General features: G+C 41.4%; 2 protein-coding genes and 1 long non-coding RNA gene across 8 annotated transcripts; 2 read left to right on the top strand and 1 right to left on the bottom strand.

Annotated features, from left to right (window-relative positions):
- Positions 1 to 1,758: 1,758 nt before the first annotated feature.
- LOC124865242 lies at positions 1,759 to 3,426 on the top strand. The gene is made up of 2 exons (XR_007037520.1): positions 1,759 to 2,829; positions 2,876 to 3,426. It is a non-coding gene; the product is annotated as an uncharacterized LOC124865242 (long non-coding RNA).
- An 890-nt stretch (positions 3,427 to 4,316) lies between these two features.
- LOC124865240 (coxsackievirus and adenovirus receptor-like) lies at positions 4,317 to 11,476 on the bottom strand. Of its 2 annotated transcripts, none has more exons than XM_047360199.1 (3): positions 11,223 to 11,476; positions 7,599 to 7,753; positions 4,317 to 4,820 (listed from the first exon to the last, which is right to left on the bottom strand). In XM_047360199.1, exons 1-3 carry the CDS (start codon positions 11,383 to 11,385, stop codon positions 4,467 to 4,469), a joined length of 672 nt encoding a protein of 223 aa, XP_047216155.1. In that variant the 5' UTR covers positions 11,386 to 11,476; the 3' UTR covers positions 4,317 to 4,466. The 2 variants fall into 2 exon arrangements, with proteins under 2 accessions (XP_047216155.1, XP_047216156.1); XM_047360200.1 differs by having other exon boundaries at positions 4,317 to 4,530; positions 7,330 to 7,753; positions 11,223 to 11,447.
- Positions 10,796 to 19,514, top strand: LOC124865241 (coxsackievirus and adenovirus receptor homolog). 5 transcript variants are annotated; one of them, XM_047360202.1, is made up of 5 exons: positions 10,796 to 10,925; positions 13,819 to 13,981; positions 14,123 to 14,158; positions 15,848 to 16,198; positions 18,628 to 19,514. In XM_047360202.1, exons 2-5 carry the CDS (start codon positions 13,951 to 13,953, stop codon positions 18,786 to 18,788), a joined length of 579 nt encoding a protein of 192 aa, XP_047216158.1. In that variant the 5' UTR covers positions 10,796 to 10,925; positions 13,819 to 13,950; the 3' UTR covers positions 18,789 to 19,514. The 5 variants fall into 5 exon arrangements, 3 of the variants coding, with proteins under 3 accessions (XP_047216158.1, XP_047216159.1, XP_047216157.1); XM_047360203.1 differs by having other exon boundaries at positions 13,819 to 13,985; XR_007037518.1 differs by lacking the exon at positions 14,123 to 14,158.
- Positions 19,515 to 20,878: the final 1,364 nt, after the last annotated feature.

Genomic DNA, 20,878 nt, shown 5'->3' with positions numbered 1-20,878 from the left:
AAATAAAAACACACAGATGCAATGAGGAAGAAAAACATGCAGATACAATATAGAAAGTATAACTACATAAACAGCACAGAAGAGCCTGTAGGACTGGAGAGAACCTCAGTATCAACCCAGAGAGCCACAACAATCTAAAATCCTGCAGCAATCTCACATTAAACTCCATTAAAACAGTTGCATCTGTAACCCTGTGGTAATTTTATTGCTTATAACAGTTGTAACAGTAGAAGAATATGGTCCTCTAAGACTAGATTTAGATGAAGACACTGGGAGCCGATGAAGCTGCAGCAGACTGGAGGATGTAATTAGTGGAGCAGAGTCTGAACATGAAACTACAGAGGGTTCAGATACTGATGCAGCTTTTGTGTTGCTGTATAAATAGTATTTTGTTTAGGAATAATTTTATTTAAACTGCTTATTTTTCAGAAATCTCACCAGAACCAGATGTTTTCTATTCTTCATTGAGGTCGTCCAGATGATGTCCACCAACCTGCTCTCAGCTCGTTCTCCAGATCCAAACATCAGCTTCCATCTAAAGATTTGTATTATCTACATGTCTCTGATTCATACTTTTACAGAACATATTTGTTCATTTTGACCATTTTCAAGTAGTTAAATGTTACTTGAATGTATTTCATGGTGACTTTCTGCATTGCTGTCAGTAAATTCATTGTTTTATAGTTTCTCACTGAGCTTTTCTTTTTTTTCTTTTAACATGTGGCCCTGCAGGTTTGAACAAAAATGAGACAGAAAATATGACTTTTATGGAGAACAGAAAAACTCATTAAGAAACAACTGCAGAATAAAATGGTAGAATACCAGAGTGATGGAAACAGAGCTGTTCCATTATTTCTAACACTAATGACATCCACCAAGCTCATGTTGCTGCACTGCTCCAACTCAAAATGCAGTAAAGGAAGTTTATTCTGATGTGAAACGTAAATCAATGAATCTGTGTTTGATTAATCTGTGGCTTTCCTCAAGGACTCGGATGTGTGACACAAAAAACTGAATTTTGGAACTAAATTGAATTATAGACCTGAAAGTTAAAGTAATTAAACTGAATTTTCAATACAACAAAATACATTTTGAAACAAATTCAGTTTCAATTTATTGAAGTTCATTTTTAAACCCATGCATTTAAAATGACATGAATACATTTTCAGTCTGAACAATTCAAATTGAGTTTCTGTCCATATTAAGGCTGAAATGCTGAGAATTTGTTTTATTAGCTTTTAATCAATATATTTCCTGTAATATATCAGTTTCCAAACTTTTAAAACATATTTCCTAAAATGTTTTATGTAGCAACCTATTATTCCAACTTCCTCATTATTTTTAATCATATTTTCAAAGTGCCGCTGGTCATATCAGTCTCTCTCCGTCACAGGAGCTCATTACCAGAGCTGCACTGGGCGGCTGTCTGAAGAAACATCCTACGTTCCAGTCAGTCTGCCTTCCTTCCACCATGGAGGCTGGTTCCTCCTCACCTGATGAGCTGCTGCTGCGCCTCCTGGTGTGATGGGATAACTGGTAGCTGGACCAGCTGATGCTGGCAGCAGGTAGAGCCAGATGTTTCCCTGGGAGGGAGGACGTCTTTTCTGAACCATTAAATAAACAATGAGAGTACTACTTAAAGAACATTTTGTGGTCTTAAGAACACAGGACATGAACAACTCAAAGTCCTCATGATTATTAATATTGTAAAACGTAGATGTCAAGTGAAGACTATGTGATCAGAGAGGAAAGCGATGGTTCCACCTAAATGTGAGAACCTGCAGCAGAAGACCATAAAGGAGCAGAGTTTGAGCAGTGAGGTGTGTCTGAGGAGCAGAACTTATGAAAATCACAGGGCTGAAGTTCAGCTCTATATGATTTGATGGATGTAGAAAGTCTGAGTTAAACCTTCATTCAGAAAGACTGCAGATACCTTCAGGATTTGTTTAAGCCTCTTTATTAACTCCACACGTAACAGCAGGTACAGATGAATATGTTGCATTGTGGTTGCTCTGCATTTCAAATACAAATAAACATATTTATTATTAGTATGCAGCAATAAGCAATATTTACTGTGAAATAAACAGACATACAATAAATTCATACATTGGACAAAGGCAAAGTAATAGCTTAAAACAGCCACAAGGGGGCAGCTTTAGACCGTAACCTCATGATATTTACAACACATGTTGAAAAGAGTCTCTATCAAAGCAAATATTGTATTATAAAGCAGAGAAGAAGCAGAACAATGAGGATATAAGGATGAAGGGTTCACTGTAAGAAAAAAGATCATTCTAACTTATTTGAATTGTTCTAAAAAAGCTTTAAAAGGCACCGAGAACGTCAAGTTTAAGCTTCAGGTTATAAACTCTGAGCTCTATGACCTGATGATTTTAAAAAGGTACAAAATCAAATATGAACATGTTTAAAATAAATGCTTCCAGTGTCAGAAGCTTCCTAAAATGCATCTGGTTGAATCTGAGCATGTTTTAGATTGTGTTAATATCATCAGGAACCTCTGACTGGATCAGGAAGAAACAATCAGGCAGAAATCAGTTTTATCTTCATGTTGGTGAGTTGAAACCTTCTCACAGGTTGACTTAGATTATCATACTTTTATGGACCTGTCACCATATTCTCATCTTCAGCTTCTTCTGCTGGAGGTGGGTTAGATTTCAGTGATGAACGGATCTGCTTTCTACGGAGCACCAGAACAACAACAGCACCAACAACAACAACAACAACAGAGAGACCAACTATCAGTCCAGTCTGGTTCCCTCCATCCTCGTTTCCTGCAGAGAAGAACCAGATGTGAGTATTTTCTGTCAGGTAGATGAAGATAGAGGAACTGCTGTCCCACATCATTTTCTGTCAGGTAGATGAAGATAGAGGAACTGCTGTCCCACATCATCTCTGCTCTCAGACCAGATGCTTTCTACAGACTCTCATCAACACTGCAGGGATCTGGTAGAATAAGTTCATGTCTACTGGATCCCAGACAGCAGGGAGCTCAGATCAGTGAAGCAGCCATGAAGTCTGCAGCTAAACTCCTTGTCAGATGGTAGCTGCTCCCCTGAAGGTCAAAGTCATAAATGTTCTATACAGCATCAGGTCATAGAGCAGCTCTATCACCTTATTAAACTGACTAAATATCTTTATGTTAGAAATCTCATTTAAATCTTTAATGGTTTGCCATACAAAGCTCTAGAATGAGAATATAATAATAAACTGAATACCTTACATTTTAATATTTTTATTAATGAAACAAAATCATCTGATTTCTGTAGAAAATGGATCAATGAATCATCTGAGTTCTGAGTCGAATCTTTGAGAAGAAAAACAGGAGAAAACATCCCAAATATTTCAGTTTGATTGTTTTCTGTCATCTTCGTCTTTTTGTGTATTTTCTCAACAGCAGGGAGGATGTGGATCACTTGAAAAACTTTATTCAACCAAGTTCAATAACGCTGTGTCCAGGTCTGCTACAGAGTGAAAGTAAAGGTCCGTTTGTGGTTCTTATTGAAAGGAAACAATAAACATGGACTGAGTTGGACCGACTGGAACATTCTCCATTTTAAGAAGATTTCAACTTGTCTGCATCTTTCTGGAATCAGTCAAATTTAACTCTAAAAGGTTCTTTGAAAAGCATCTCAGCACCAGCTGCCTGGACTGGCCAACTAGACTGGATCCATTCCTGAAATGTGGTCCAGGGGCCACAAAATCCCTCCTAGGGCCACAAATGGCCCCTGAGCTACAGTTTGGGACCCCTGCCATGACCTCTATGAAACAATCTGAGATGAATGCTGTTTTGGTCTCATTTTATTCTTCAGGGGACGTCATCCACATAAACAGCCCAACTTTCAGAGCCAACAGTGGAACCAACAGCCTGGTGGGTCAGAAGGTTCTGGGACGTCCCGGTCCGGTTTCAAAGCTGGAAAGTGCAGATTTCTAACCCTCTCCTAGTTTCTAACATTAACAGGTGGAGATATGATGATTTTTAGCCTGATAATAAACATAAATATTTCTCCAGGTGTAAAAGTTGGATGGATGAGATGGACAGGTCTGACATGTCTTTAGATGTTTCCATCAGTAGAATCAGATCATATTGATTCAATCATCTTCCTTCACTTCATTTGGTTCTAGTTGATGTTTGATTGATTGATTTTCTAGAGCTGCAGCTGATGAGGTAAAAACACCAACAGATTTACAGTTTTACAGGAAATATTTGCTTCTAGTTTTACTTCATTTCAACGTTACCTTCATCTTCATATCTGCAACCATTGTTGACTTTTTCTGATTCTAAAACAGATAATTGATCATTTTTGTGGTTTTTATTGTAATAAATAGTATTTTTAAATTCAGATGAGATGATTTCAGAGTTTCTTTGAGCCTGATGTGTTTAGAAAGTAGATTTAGGTGAAAATGAACCATCAGATCTCAGTTCTGTTGGACATGAAGACCATGAATCATTGAAGTGTTTGTGTCTGTCCATCTAATGCAGACAGAAGCTGCAGACCTGGAGAAACAGAGCTTAGAAAACACAAACATCTGATCTGAGATGTTTCTCTCATGTCAAGAACCAGGAAGCTGCTGGAAGTTCTGATCCAGTAACAAACAGACTCACCTGGTTGAACTATCAGAACAATGATGCTGATGGGGTCAGTGTCCTGAATGGATCTCTTCCTGCGATTATTTCCTCTCTGAACTCGACACTCATATATTCCTGTATCATCAGTTGTCACTTTCTTCAGAACCAAAGACACGTTTCCATTCTTCACGTCCTTCAGATCCACCCGGTTCTTAAAGGATGGAGACTGAACCTCATCACTAAAAGTCTTGTTTCTGTATAAAACAACATATTGATCTGACTCCAGATCAGTTCTGCTCCACTTTACAACTAGAACATCTTTGTTCTCAGCTGGTCTACAAGGCAGAATGACGTCTTCTCCATGTTTAGCGCTGATGATTTTCTGATCTGCAGGAGAGGAAACATCACAGAGCAGAGATGTTAAAGCTCCACATTCAGAATAAGAAGATTAATAATTTACTGTCTAATGCTGCTTTAGAAACAGACTCACCTGGTTGAACCATCAGACCAATGATCCTGATGAGGTCAGTTTCCAGATTATTTTTTCTCTGAACTCGACACTCATATCTTCCTGTATCATCAGTCGTCACTTTCTTCAGAACCAAAGACACGTCTCCATTCTTCACGTCCTTCAGATTCACCCGGTTCTTAAAAGATGGAGACTGAACCTCTGGATCAAACTGCTTGGATTTGTATAAAAGAACAAACTGATCTGACCCCAGATCAGTTCTGCTCCACTTTACAACTAGAACATCTTTGTTCTCAGCTGGTCTACAAGGCAGAATGACTTCTTCTCCATGTTTAGCGCTGATGATTTTCTGATCTGCAGGAGAGGAAACATCACAGAGCAGAGATGTTAAAGCTCCACATTCAGAATAAGAAGATTAATAATTTACTGTCTAATGCTGCTTTAGAAACAGACTCTAGTTGATTAAAACATTATAATTATTGTCTATTTATAGCTGAAACCAGATCTTGACCTTTTATGGCCCCCAGGCCTCACCTGACCTTTGACCTCTCCCAGACCAGAGAAGAGTAAAACCTCTCAGCTTCATCTCTGGCTGATTGATTGATTGGTTCTTCTCTGATATAAAGTTTCAGATAATTATCAGCTGATCAACATCAGATTTAATCTACAGTGAAAACCAAGAACAGATGATTGAAGTTAAAGTTTTCAGATCATGTTAAACATTGTTAGTGTTAATATCACGGTCCGGTAGAACCATGGTATATTTATTGAAGGTTATCCCACCATGAGAATCTCAGTTACTATAAATGTATGATATTTAAACTAAGATTTTCTCTTTCATTGTAAAGTCTGAAACTTGAAGGTTTTCTAAATTATTTGCAACATAAATCCCAGAAGTCCTCTAAGGTTGAGGTGGAGCATTTATGGGATGAACATCTGGATATTTCCCAGCATGTAAACAGCAGATCCAGACTCCTCCAGAATCAGAACATCTCCCAGCTGCAGACTGGATGCAGCCATGTTGCAGCTTCTTCCTCGCTGCTACAGGCGGGTTTTCCAGAACCTCTTAGAGACGTTCATGGTGGGTCTGAACCCAGGAGAAGTGGTTCTGATACAGGACAAGAACACGGCTGTACCATTTAACCTCTGGAACATGTCCAGATGTGCAGCTCCTAAATTTACCATTTTAATCTTAGAGGACTTCTGGTACTTTAGTCTGACTTTATAATCTCAGTAAACTTCTACGTTTCTTCATGCAAACATCTGACTTTACAACATTAGAGAATATCTTAGTTTTAATATCAGAAATTTATGTCTTAAATCCTGGAAACTTATCCTTTTTTTCTTGCAAATGTACAACTTTGTGACATCAGGGAAGTATTATCTTGAAAAGATGTGAAGTTAATCTAGAAATCTCTGATTTATCTTCTAGTCCAGATTATTTTTATTCTTTATCAACAATGACCCCAATTCTCCATCTTAGCTGTATGACCTGATGATGAAGACACAGAAACAAATATTAAGATTTTTAAAATAAATGCTTCCAGTGTCAGAAACGTCCTAAATGCAGCTGGTTGAATCTGAGAAGGTTTAAGATGTTAAATTTACTTTTAGTAACGAGTCCAAACTGTCAGGAATCTCTGACTGGATCAGGGAGAAACTATCAGGTAGAAATGAGTTTTATCCTTCATGTTGAAAACTTCTCACAGGTTGTCCTGGATGATCACCTTCATGGTCCAGTCATGTTCTCAACTTCAGATTCTGATAATGGAGGTGGGTTCGGTTTGATGATGAATATTTCTGTCTTCTACGGCGCAGCAGAACAGGAACAACAGCAGAACCAGATCAACTATCAGTCCATTCCTGTTCCCTCCATCCTCTTTGTTCCCTGCAGAACAGAACCAGGTGTGATTCTGATCCGTCAGGTAGGAGGTGACTGATGATCTGCTCTCTGATCTCAGACCAGCTGCTTTCTACAGAGTCTCATCAACACTGCAGGTATCTCGTAGAAGAACATGTCCACCGGTTCCCAGGCAGCATGGAGGCAGATCAGTGAAGAAGACAAGAATTAACTCCATTTTAAGAAGATTTCAACTTGTCTGCATCTTTCTGGAATCAGTCAAATTTGACTCTAAAAGGTTCTTTGAAAAGCATCTCAGCACCAGCTGCCTGGACTGGCCAACTAGACTGGATCCATTCCTGAAATGTGGTCCAGGGGCCACAAAATCCATCCTAGGGCCACAAATGGCCCCTGAGCTAGAGAGAAACAGACCTTAGAAAACACAAACATCTGATCTGAGATGTTTCTCTCATGTCAAGAACCAGGAAGCTGCTGGAAGTTCTGATCCAGTAACAAACAGACTCACCTTGAACTATCAGAACAATGGTGCTGATGAGGTTAGTGTCCTGATTATTTCCTCTCTGAACTCGACACTCATATCTTCCTGTATCATCAGTCGTCACTTTCTTCAGAACCAAAGACACGTCTCCATTCTTCACGTCCTTCAGATCCACCCGGTTCTTAAAGGATGGAGACTGAACCTCTGGATCAAACTGCTTGGATCTGTATAAAAGAACAAACTGATCTGACTCCAGATCAGTTCTGATCCACTTTACAACTACAACATCTTTGTTCTCAGCTGGTCTACAAGGCAGAATGACTTCTTCTCCATGTTTAGCGCTGATGATTTTCTGATCTGCAGGAGAGGAAACATCACAGAGCAGAGATGTTAAAGCTCCACATTCAGAATAAGAAGATTAATAATTTACTGTCTAATGCTGCTTTAGAAACAGACTCTAGTTGATTAAAACATTATAATTATTGTCTATTTATAGCTGAAACCAGATCTTGACCTTTTATGGCCCCCAGGCCTCACCTGACCTTTGACCTCTCCCAGACCAGAGAAGAGTAAAACCTCTCAGCTTCATCTCTGGCTGATTGATTGATTGGTTCTTCTCTGATATAAAGTTTCAGATAATTATCAGCTGATCAACATCAGATTTAATCTACAGTGAAAACCAAGAACAGATGATTGAAGTTAAAGTTTTCAGATCATGTTAAACATTGTTAGTGTTAATATCACGGTCCGGTAGAACCATGGTATATTTATTGAAGGTTATCCCACCATGAGAATCTCATATGGGTCCATGTTTACTAGGAACTACAGCAGAGCAGCTGGTTGGACCTTCACACGCCTGCTGGTCACTTTGTCTCATTCTATCTAGCAGCAAGAAGGTCCTGGGTCAGAATCCTGGTCCAGGGTCTTTCTAATGTAGTTTGGAGGTTCTCCCTGTGCAGGCTTGGGTTCTCTCTGGGTACTCCAGCTTCCTCCCTCAGTCTAAAAACATGACCATTAGGTTAACTGGTCTCTAAATGGTCCTGAGGTGTGAGTGTGTCCATGCTGGTCTGTCCTGTGATGGACTGAAGACCTGTCCAGGGTGGACCCCACCTCTCTGAGACCCTGGAGATAGGAACCAGTCCCCCAATGGATGGTGAGATCTGAAAGGTTTTAGGACCATTTATCTCCATAATTCATCTACATGTTTCTACTGGTATGAGACGGACGTAAGAAGGGATGAAATATAAAATGTAGGAATGAAACAGGTATGAATCAGCAACAGGGAGAACCGACCCAGTGTTCTGACCAAACAGCCATCAACCCGTCCCACCCTGAGGTCCAGCTTATGAAGCGGCTGGGATGAGGATCAGCTCCTCCAAGTCCGAGGCCATGGTTCTCGACCGGAAAAGGGTGGCTTGTCCTCTTCAGGTTGGAGGGGAGTTCCTGCCTCAAGTGGAGGAGTTTAAGTATCTCGGGGTCTTGTTCATGAGTGAGGGAAGAATGGAGCGGGAGATCGACAGACGGATCGGTGCGGCTGCCACAGTAATGGGGGCGCTGTGCCGGTCCGTTGTGGTGAAGAGAGAGCTGACATTCCTACCTTCACATATGGCCATGAACTTTGGGTCATGACCGAAAGAACGAGATCCTGGATACAAGCGGCTGAAATGAGCTTCCTCCGTAGGATGGCCGGGCACTCCCTTAGAGATAGGGTGAGGAGCTCAGAGTAGAGCCGCTGCTCCTCCACATCGAGAGGAGCCAGTTGAGGTGGCTCGGGCATCTATACCGGATGCCTCCTGGACGCCTTCCTCGGGAGGTGTTCCAGGCACGTCCCACCGGGAGGAGGTCCAGGACACGCTGGAGGGACTATGTCTCTCGGCTGGGCTGGGAACACCTTGGGCTTCCCCCGGAGGAGCTGGAGGAGGTGTCTGGGGAGAGGGACGTCTGGGCATCTCTGCTGAGTCTGCTGCCCCCGCGACCCGGTCCCGGATAAAGCGGAAGACGACGAGTACGAGTCATTATGAGCTGAAAAAAGCTACATCTGATGCTAAACAGTCAACACCAGGCAAAGATGGGGTCTGTTTACAATGTTAAAACATTTAAGTGATAAATCTCTTGATGCTGTTTTGAAACTTTTTAATCTGGTTTGGGAGAGTTGGATTATTCCTGCAGCATGGAAACAATCAATTATAATTCTTGTGTTGAAGCCTGGTAAAAATGCAACAGACCCTTCAAATTATAGACCTATAGCTCTTATGTCTCAATTAGGGAAAATAATGGAGAGAATTGTAATAAATAGACCTTCATATTTCCTGGAAAGTAAAAACTTAATCTGTTCTTTTCAAAGTGGTTTTTGAAAAGGGAGAAATACGATGGATGCAATAATGTGCTTGGAATCCGAAGTAAGGAAAGCTCAAACAAACAAAGAAATGGTTGTAGCTGTGTTTTTTGATATAGAAAAGGCTTATGATATGTTATGGAAAGAGGGGTTATTGATTAAACTAGGAAAACTTGGTATTGGAGGTAAGATTTATGACTGGGTTTTCTTTGGGAGAACAATAGAAGTAAGAGTATGGGCTGCCTACTCCACTAGATATATGATAGAGAATGGTACCACATGGCAGTGTTTGTAGCCCAATTCTTTTTAATATAATGAAAAATGACATATTTGATCAAATAGATATATATATATGTATATGGAAATCTTTATATGCAGATGATGGGGCTCTTTGGGTACGGGGTCATAATATTATGTCTCTACAGAAAAAGATGCAGGATGCAATTATGAAAGTGGAAGATTGGCAAATAAGTGGGGTTTTAAAATGTCTGTTGCTAAGACCCAAGTTATCTATTTTACAGAAGACAAAAGGAAATTACTTTGAATCTTTACAATCAAAAACTTGAACAAGTGAATTCAGTGAGATTTTTAGGAAAGAAGAAGTGATTAGAATTGGTCATACAGGTCTTAATAGTTCTGTTTTTCAGATAGGGAAACATGAAACAGGGACTTATATTTATTGTAATCAGATGGAAACATTGGAGCATGTTTTCTTAGACTATAGCAAATATCCAGAAGAACGTCAGCATTTAAAGTCGGTTTTAAACAGAAAGGGAAAAGTACTTTCTTTAATTAATTTTTTAGGAGAGGAATCAAAATCTGTTAGGAATCAATTAATTAAATAAAAAAGAAATATTAGGTTGTTTAGTCGTATTGAAAGTATGAATATATATGCATATGTGCTTACATATTCATACAAATGTGTGTGTTTGTAGGTGTATGCACACACACACTCACTATTAATGTGTGTGAATTAAGTTCCCTCCATCATTGACATCCGTAGCTTCACCACCGGTAGGTGGCGGTAAAGGCACCTTAAGTTGGTTTGCAAAAAAAAAAAAAAAGGAATTAGAAGAAGAAGAAGAAAAAGATGGCGTCTGCGTCTGCGTGGCACATCGGTGCAAGAGAGTTTTAGCTAGGTCTCGGGGAGTTCTACTTAAATTCCACGCACGACTGATGCTTCCGCCACGTTTGGTGAGTTTTTGAATATGTTAAAGCTGCGAAAAAGGCAATTCATTTAGCGCTTAGCTGCTCGGGGCTAATTACAAGAAATAAAGGCTTAAAAATGTTCCCTTTGTGTAATGAATCTATATTAGATTCACTTTCTGTCAAGAATGACGACTATGAACGATATTCAGATCATTTCAGTGCACCTTCTGTGGGTGGAAATTGTATTTTGTAAATGTTTCATCCATTTTCCTGCCATTACGTGTCAACAAGGACGTCGTCCACCTTCAGCTTAAATAAAGGCTGTAAGGAAGCTTTACTCACCTGCGGGGCTGTCTGCAGATGTCCGCTCCATGAATCTAAGCGCCAGGTAGAAAACAGTCCAGTATGGAGAAACTTTTAGCGCCTCCATGAGATCCCAGAGAGAGAAATTCACTGCTTGTAGGACCGGGGAGGCCTTGTCCCAGTTCAGGGGCTGGATGCCCATTTATTGGGACGTGCCAACTTTTTCTTCTTCTTTTCTTTCTAAAACATTCAGCTCTGCGTGAGTGCGCCTGCGCATGAGCGCTCGCCCTAAGAAGTTTATCTCCCAATAACCGACAGGGGGCATTTATTAACATTTATTAACTTTTATTAACTTTTATTAACATTTATTAACTTTTATTAACATTTATTAACATTTATTTACGTCGCTCAAATTTAAAGACAGAGTTTACGAAGCACAGGACTGCAACAATAATGAATATCTCTGTTGAAGAGTTTACAAACTAACAAGAAACATTATTATTAAACATTAACATTATTAATTTATTTACCTAGTTACTAGTAACACGGATTATACTTCACTGCTTCAGCTAAAATAGTCTTTTATGTGATAAGTTGAACAATCTTTTGAATCAATAGATGTGGATTAAAAAGATCTTATATGCCTGTCCAAAAAAAAAAAAAAACATTTGAAAAAGATTTCCCCCAAATAAAGAAATATAAAAGTAATAAGCTATCATCAGGAGTTTATGTGGTAATCTACTTTTTACAGATGTACCTAAATAGATTTTAGAGACGGAAAAAAGGATTTAAGGCAGCAAAGAGACGCGCTGCTGACCTCAGGCCTCCTGTTTAGTAAAAATCATACAGTTTCTGAAGGAATAAAATAAAGTAAATTTGAACACGATAAAACTATAACTGTTGTCGAGAAACTTCTGCTCCTCTCGACTGATGAATCATTTGTTTCTCAAAAGGATGGAAGAAGAAACGGTGTCTCACCTCTGAGAACCAGTGTTGTTCAAATATTATGCAAATGTTTCCTAATGAAATATAATATTCTAACACGACCCTTAGAGGATCTTTGCTGGAGGTCTTGGCACGACACCTGTCCAGCTATCCAATCATCTGGCTGCTGCAGAACAACCACTCTTCATCTGATGCTAAACCTTCTTGGCAGACTTCAACCCTGTATCCTAGAGATTATTCTAACTATTAATGTACATTTTCCTTTCACCCTTTGAGCTGATCCGTGTTTCCAGAATATAAACCTGTCTGTTGGCTGCAGCAGCCATGCAGACTCTCCATGTCTGGACCTTCTGGAACTTCTTCCACGGTCTTTTCCTGCAGCTCCAGCATCATCAGTTGCCACCTGCCTCAAACCAAACCCCACTCAGACTTCAGGGTAGGAGCCATATGTGTGAAATGTGAACCCACAGCATTGTCACCTGGGTGGAGGGTGTGTTGAAGTGTCCTGGTGTTTGTTCGGTGTGTGTCGAGCAGATAGATCCTCTGAGTTCAGCCCGATGCAGCCCTTAATTCCACCACAGGTTTTGCTGCATACAGCGTGTGAAAAAGTGTTTGCACCCTTCCTGATTTCTTATTTTTTAGCATGTTTGTCACAATTAAGTGTTTCAGATCATCAAACGAATTTAAATATTAGTTAAAGACAACACAAGTAAGCACAAAATGCAGTTTTTAAATGGAGGTTTTTATTATTAAGGGGAAAAAACAAACTAAAACTAATAACTGGGCCGACCTTGGCAGCCACCTGAGGACAATTTGAAGAGACCTTTAATCTGACAGTCATGTGTTTTGGACTGTGGGAGGAAGCCAGGGTACCTGGAGAGAACCTAAAAGTGCACGGAGATAACATGTAAACTCCATACAGAAAGATCCCAGGCTGGGTTGGGTTCACTTCAGATAAATAAAAGAGGCTCATATCTGGATACAGATCAGTTTGCAACACTTTACAGGTATGATCCATTTGGAAAAACATGTTTTAGTTCATGTACAAGACAGGAAGCAGCTCCATTGTCAGTAACTACGGCAGGTTGGACAGAGGTTAGTGAAGTCACGCCATCGCAGGACGTCCTCAGGTTTTATTTAGGCCCTGTCCAACTTATGTGTTAGAAACCCAGCTACCAAATATCCTCCAATGTTTTCTGTGCTCAGAATCAGGGGAAATGTTTTTAGGTTTTTGTCTCCACTCTGTCAAAGACATCGCCCCCTACTGGCAGGCATTACAGCATTTTAATTGGACTCTGAGGCTGAGCAGGTGCAGATGTTCCCTCAAGTATGTTTTTTAAAAGGTACCTGGAGGTGTGTAGTTTAGTGCAAGTGAATATAGTCTGTGGGAAAATGTCAGCAGATTAAAACTGGTATTATTCCTGGTGTTCGTCTGTCTTTGTGTGTTCTCCCTTCAAACCGAGGATCTCTGCTGGAGGGCATGGCCGACCAGTGGCAGGTAGCGCACCTGTGTGCAGTGTCATTCATCTCCTGCTGTGTATTTATGGAGCTGGAGGGCGATCACTTTCCACCTAGGGGTCAACATGGTTGAGACAAGTGAAGCCTTTTGAGTTCATGCTCATTCTAGGTCTCGTAGTAAATAGTGAAAACCTGAGATACTTTTTGATTACCTGCTGAAATTGTTTTTCAGGACTGTTCATGTGATGGTGCCGTCAGAAAGGATGCTCAAACGACAGGAAACGACGTCTCTGTGACACAGGAAGGGGCGGGGCTTCACTCACCATAAACTGGTCAGAGCTGATCTCAGATCCCCAGTAGCAGGATGGAGGAAACGGCTTCACTGAGGCTGCTCTGTAGGTAACTTTGTCTGTCTATGGAAGCTATTTTTATTCTTTCTGGGTTACATTTTCCATGTTTAGCTCCTACAGCCGCTGTTTATTACACTTCAGTTCTTCTTCTTGTTATTTTTTATACCTGAAACCTTTATGTTTTAGTTGGGATGTTGCTGCTGTGCGGCGCAACATTTCAGGGTGAGTAAACATTAATACCAACAATTTCTCAAACTTCTTGCTGCTTCGTTTGTCTCAGCGTAACATAACAAAGCTAATTAATAGTTCAGCAGCTATAGAGAGGGCAGGTAGCCTGGAAATTGGTTTTAGGTCATATGTGTCAATTTTCACAGACTGTGAGAAATTGCTCACACCAGTGGTGTCCAAACTTTTAGCCATGAGGACCAAGATTGTCAAGTTAAAAAGAATTAGGGACCAATTTTTATTTAAAGACAAATTTCTCCATATTTACTGAATATTATAAGAAACATGCAAAGTTTTGTTGAAATGAACCAAATATTTGCAGAAAGGGGATCTATAAATCATTGTAGATCCAAAACAAAAGACAGGATCATAGTTCCTTAATGTTTGGGTTGGCTGTTTTCTTTTTTAGGTTAGAATATTGTTTCTGTGTCAACAAGCCTGGTAGATGGGTCACTTTTCTCTTTTAAAGTGTGTGCTTTATTAATCATTGTAAAAAAGTTTGATTCTATTTACCATTAAATTCAGATTCATGCAGAAACCTGGTTAATGAATAAGAAATCATTTCTGTTGGGCCGATGGTGGCGACAGAGGTAGAGGTTCGTCCTGTAACCAGTGGGTTGCTGGTTCAAATCCCTGCTCTGTCTGTCTCAGTTGTTGTGTCCTCAGAGAGTTTGGTCCATCTTGACATGATAGCATCACACAGAATCTCTCGTTCCACCACATCCTAAAGATGATCTACTGGACTGAGATCTGGTGACTGGAGGTCATTTGAGTCCAGTGAACTCGTTGTCATGTTCCAGAAACCAGTCTGAGATGATTCGTGCTTTATGACATGTTATCCTGCTGGAAGTAACCATCAGAAGATGTGGTCATAAAGGGATGGACATGGTCAGTAACAATACTCAGGTAGGCTGTGGCGTTGACACGATGCTCAGTTGGTACTAAGGGACCCAAAGTGTGCCCAGAAAATATCCCCCACACCATTACACCACCACCACCAGCCTGAACCGTTGATACAAGGAAGGATGGATCCATGCTTTCATGTTTCTGACCCGACCATCTAAATGTTGCAGCAGAAATCAAGACTCATCAGATCAGACAACATTTTTCCAATCTTCTATTGTCTAATTTTGATGAGTCTGTGTGAATTATAGCCTCAGTTTCCTGTTCTTAGCTGACAGGAGTGGCACCTGGTGTGGTCTTCTGCTGCTGTAGCCCATCCACCTCAAGGTTCTACGTGTTGTACGTTCAGAGATGATCTTCTGCATGCCTTGGTTGTAACGAGTGGTTATTTGAGTTACTGGTGCCTTTCTATCAGCTGGAACCAGTCTGGCCATTCTCCTCTGACCTCTGGCACCAACAAGACATTTGCACGTGCTGATGGAGGCCCTAACAATAATAACACTGAGCGGGGTCTCCTGTCAGGTTTCTGGATCAGCGGAACCAGTGCCGACTGCTGGCCGTCGTGGTGAGTGAGAGAAAGACGTTTTAGTGACAGTGGAAAGTTATTGTGGAAGTGGGTTTGTTCTTGAAAATACAGGAAACAAATGCTGGATGCTCATTGGTCCTCTGGATCACGTGTTTCCTCGGGTCCAAAGCTTTAGGTTTCAGGAACATTTATTAAAATGAACATGTTGCATATGAACCAATAGATGAAATGAATCCAGATGATTGTGTTTTATTTAGAGTCACATGAGGAGATCCACGTGGAGGCCGGAAACGACGTCATTCTCAGCTGCCAGTATCTCCAATCTGCAGAAATCACAGCACTGAAGTGGTACCGGTCCGACACGCAGGACTACGTGTTCTTCTATCAGGAGAAACGGCAGTATGAACGTTACCAGAACCCACTGTTTCAGGGCCGAGTGCAGCTGATGGACCCTCAGATGAGGAACGGGAATCTGTCCATCGTCCTGTCCAACACCTCGCTGAACGACGCTGGAACCTACTGCTGTGATGTCGGGGTCGCCAGAAGGAAAAGAGCCGATCCAACTGAGACCATACAGGTCATCCTCCTGAAGGTCACGCTACCAGCAGGTGAGATGGTCCAGTTTAGTCTCTGCTTGTTTTTCTAGATTTCACTGCTTTCAATAAGCTGGTCTCTCATCCAGACATGGTGGAGAGACGTCCTCCATCAGTTGATCCTGACCAGAATTAGTTCAGTTAACACTAGAACTACCAGAACTCCCAAGCCCGTCAATTTGACGGCGAGCATTCTGGATGTGAGGCGGTGATGATGTCATCGCGTTACGTCGGTCAGAATGCTAAAGGTTTTCTTGCACGCTATAAAATGATGGTTTTGACAAGAATTAATAACAGTATTTGATCCAAACCTATTAAGTTTATTATTATTTATAAATAGTACTGAAAAATAATACAGATTAATGAGTACATTTAAAAAAACGTTTTACTAATCTGACCAATAGCTGGACAGCTCCATGTTACGCCTCCTTTCACTCCACGGACATAAACTAAAAATGTCTTCAGCTCATCCACACTCTGAGGAGGAATCATCTCCTAAAACTCTGTGGGCCTCATCCACCCAGCAGCCCTGAACGTGGATCAGCATTTCAGCGTCCTCCAAGCAGAGGAACACGGTCTGGGCTTCTTGGATCTGGTGCTCTGTCAACGCGTTCTGGTTCTGACGCCTCCCTCTACTTTCTTCCTCTCCTACAACTGTCCACACAGTCCCATCCTTTTCTATCTCCTCCTCCTTCCCAGGTCTGCCCTCATCTGGAAAACACAGAATAGATTGTTGTTCCTGGGCTATTATATCTATGACTTAACTTATTGTTTATCTCTTTTTCCATCATCAGTATCTTGATCTCTAGTTTCTCTGCTGCCAGTGAGCTGGTTTACTGGGTTTATAGCTGGGCACTGGGCACTAGGCTCGTCTCCCTGTCTCTGAACCTGCGCTGATTGTGACACCGTTGCTGTAGTTTATATATTATTAGTTTACTAATCTGTAAACTATAACCTAAAATGATAAAATGTTACATAGGCTAGTCTTTTACTACCTTGAAATAATGCGTCACAACCTCCTGCTAACGGGACGACTCGTGTTTTTTAGCTGGGAGAGGCTCACTCTCTGACCCGCTGTTACTGGAACTGAATGCACCTAGCAGCACCTAGCAACACCTAGCAGCACCTAGCAACACCTAGCAGCACCTAGCAGCACCTAGCAACACCTAGCAACACCTAGCAACACCTAGCAACACCTAGCAGCACCTAGCAACACCTAGCAACACCTAGCAACACCTAGCAACACCTAGCAACACCTAGCAACACCTAGCAACACCTAGCAGCACCTAGCAACACCTAGCAACACCTAGCAACACCTAGCAACACCTAGCAACACCTAGCAGCACCTAGCAACACCTAGCAACACCTAGCAACACCTAGCAACACCTAGCAGCACCTAGCAACACCTAGCAGCACCTAGCAGCACCTAGCAACACCTAGCAACACCTAGCAACACCTAGCAACACCTAGCAGCACCTAGCAACACCTAGCAACACCTAGCAACACCTAGCAGCACCTAGCAACACCTAGCAGCACCTAGCAGCACCTAGCAACACCTAGCAGCACCTAGCAACACCTAGCTGCACATTTTGGCTGAACACTGAAACATCTGGACACCTGAAAATGGAAGATTAGTTTAAAACAAATGAAACGGCGCTTCTGTGTCTGGCCGGGTGGAGGGAAGCATCACTGTGGAAGTGAAGAGATCTTCTAGAGAGAAATAAGGTTTCTGTATTTTAATTCAACTGAAAGAATAGAGAACAGGTCCCAGATAAACGGTTCTGTTACTGAAGTTAAATTAGGAGCGTTGAGAGGAAGTCCTCTAGACTTCAGCTCCAAGAAACGCTTCGTCTGACACACAAATGAACGAATATTAATGATTAAATATTTATGATTAAACGGTGAATAAACCACAGAAATGAATCTGTTCAGATTTTATTTGACCAAACACAGCTACTGTAAGTTCTGCCAGACTTTGTCCACTAGATGGCAGTATCACACAGGTAATGTGGTGAAGGTGAGTCTAATTGTTGTTTCATGACACTTTAAAATGTTTTTATGGATTTTATCTTGACTTTTTCTACAGCTGCTGCTCAGATATTCATTACTGTAGATGTTCTCTCACATTATGACCGCAGACTATTTAATATATTTCATCTAATTCAAAATAAAGGATATAAATAAAAGGATTAGGACAAGAATGACTAAAAAAAGCTAATAAATTAGGATTTATATTGGGACAAATATGAAATCCTGCCACATAATTGACTTTATTTATTATGTTTGTTTAATTATTTCCAATAATTTGACTTGGCTGTATGAGAGAATGATAATAGAACGTTCTCATTGTAGCGTCTTCGTCCTTTTCTTGTTGATTAATGTAACAAATGAAATGTGTTTTTTAGTGAATATCTGAACCACTTCCTGATGTTTCTGCTCCACAGCTCCCACAGACGAACCCACCGAGGTTGGAGGAAACAACCTTGGACTGACAGTGGGTCTGCCAATCGGTGCTGTTCTGTTGGTGCTTGCTGTGGTCGCTGTGGTTATTGTGATCATTAGAAAAATCCATCCATCCATCACCTGTCAACATGACTCGTTGTGAGCATGTTTTCTAGAAATGCTCCTCCAAAACTAAGACTCAGCATTATTCAGGGTTCACACAGTCGCTTGAAATCCTTGAAATTATGCCACCATTTTGCCTTTCTAGTTGTGCTCGTCTCCGTCAGCAGCACCCAGGTGGTTGCTGTTTTAATGACGCTACGTACAAAACATGGTGGAAACGAGGACCAAATCCTCCAGTAGCTTCCTGCTACATATGCATGGAGGACATGTGGGAAGGAATCTTAAATTTAAGCTAGTAAATGCAGGAAAATTGCACAAACTGACTGACTGATTGATGGATGGAGCTGAGGTTTTATGTCATCTACAGCAGTGGTCTCCAACCTTTATATCACCTCAGACCGGTGGGGTTCATGTTGGTGTTCCCGCTGAGACTCAAACTCAACACGCAGCTGCTCAGTCCTGCATATTTCTGCCGTTTATTAAGGAGAAATATTATTGAGAGTCAAGAGCAGCTCATTCTACACAGATTTTGCGGCCTTCTATTTATTTATACTTTAGGAGTAAATGACGTCCTGTCCCACAACGTGTTGCTAAGCAACGCGCAGCTGAACAGGTATGATTTTATGGCTGTATTCACACTGGCCACTTTTGGTCCGCTTTAAACGGACCAGAGTTCGTTTTCCCTCCTTGGTCCGGACCTTTTGTGCAGGTGTGAAAACACTCAAGCGAACCCTGGTCCGTACCAAACAACCGGACCGAGACCCACTTTTTGAGGTGGTCTCCGCTTCCAAACGGACTCTGGTGCGGTTCACTTATGGTCTGAATACAAACCGGCCCGGATCCGAACCAACTTCAAAAAGCGTACGTCTCTTTGGACCTAAAAAGCCACCGTAGCCGGTAGCAAAGGTGTGTATTGTAAGGTAATCACACCTGATAAGCTGTGTGTTGCTTAGCAACGCTACTGGCTTGTTGTGGGACACGTAGAGACGTCAGCGTTCAGCACGTATTCTCGGACCGGGTTCCAGACGCAGCACGTCTGTCCGGGTCTGTGTTCTGTCCCACCCCCTTCATTTCTGTCCAATGGGAGCAAAGATCGTCACCCACGTGGCTTTGTTTACAAGTAATAGTTCATTTGGAAAAAGTACAAAGTGAAAACAAACCGAACCAAATGAAAAAAATAAAGTTTGCTTCTGGTCCGGACCAAACAAGCGGACCAGAGGACGTTCCTGGTGTGAAAACATCCTATAACTTTACAGGTCCTTCTCAAAAAATTAGCATATTGTGATAAAGTTCATTATTTTCCATAATGTCATGATGAAAATTTAACATTCATATATTTTAGATTCATTGCACACTAACTGAAATATTTCAGGTCTTTTATTGTCTTAATACGGATGATTTTGGCATTCAGCTCATGAAAACCCAAAATTCCTATCTCACAAAATTAGCATATCATTAAAAGGGTCTCTAAACGAGCTATGAACCTAATCATCTGAATCAACGAGTTAACTCTAAACACCTGCAAAAGATTCCTGAGGCCTTTAAAACTCCCAGCCTGGTTCATCACTCAAAACCCCAATCATGGGTAAGACTGCCGACCTGACTGCTGTCCAGAAGGCCACTATTGACACCCTCAAGCAAGAGGGTAAGACACAGAAAGACATTTCTGAACGAATAGGCTGTTCCCAGAGTGCTGTATCAAGCCACCTCAGTGGGAAGTCTGTGGGAAGGAAAAAGTGTGGCAGAAAACGCTGCACAACGAGAAGAGGTGACCGGACCCTGAGGAAGATTGTGGAGAAGGGCCGATTCCAGACCTTGGAGGACCTGCGGAAGCAGTGGACTGAGTCTGGAGTAGAAACATCCAGAGCCACCGTGCACAGGCGTGTGCAGGAAATGGGCTACAGGTGCCGCATTCCCCAGGTCAAGCCACTTTTGAACCAGAAACAGCGGCAGAAGCGCCTGACCTGGGCTACAGAGAAGCAGCACTGGACTGTTGCTCAGTGGTCCAAAGTACTTTTTTCGGATGAAAGCAAATTCTGCGTGTCATTCAGAAATCAAGGTGCCAGAGTCTGGAGGAAGACTGGGGAGAAGGAAATGCCAAAATGCCAGAAGTCCAGTGTCAAGTACCCA

This window comes from Girardinichthys multiradiatus, unplaced genomic scaffold (genome assembly GCF_021462225.1).
Source record: "Girardinichthys multiradiatus isolate DD_20200921_A unplaced genomic scaffold, DD_fGirMul_XY1 scaffold_53, whole genome shotgun sequence".
Classification (NCBI taxonomy): Eukaryota; Metazoa; Chordata; class Actinopteri; order Cyprinodontiformes; family Goodeidae; genus Girardinichthys; species Girardinichthys multiradiatus.
The sequence above is the reverse complement of the archived record's forward strand: the minus strand, read 5'-3'. Positions and strand labels throughout refer to the sequence as shown.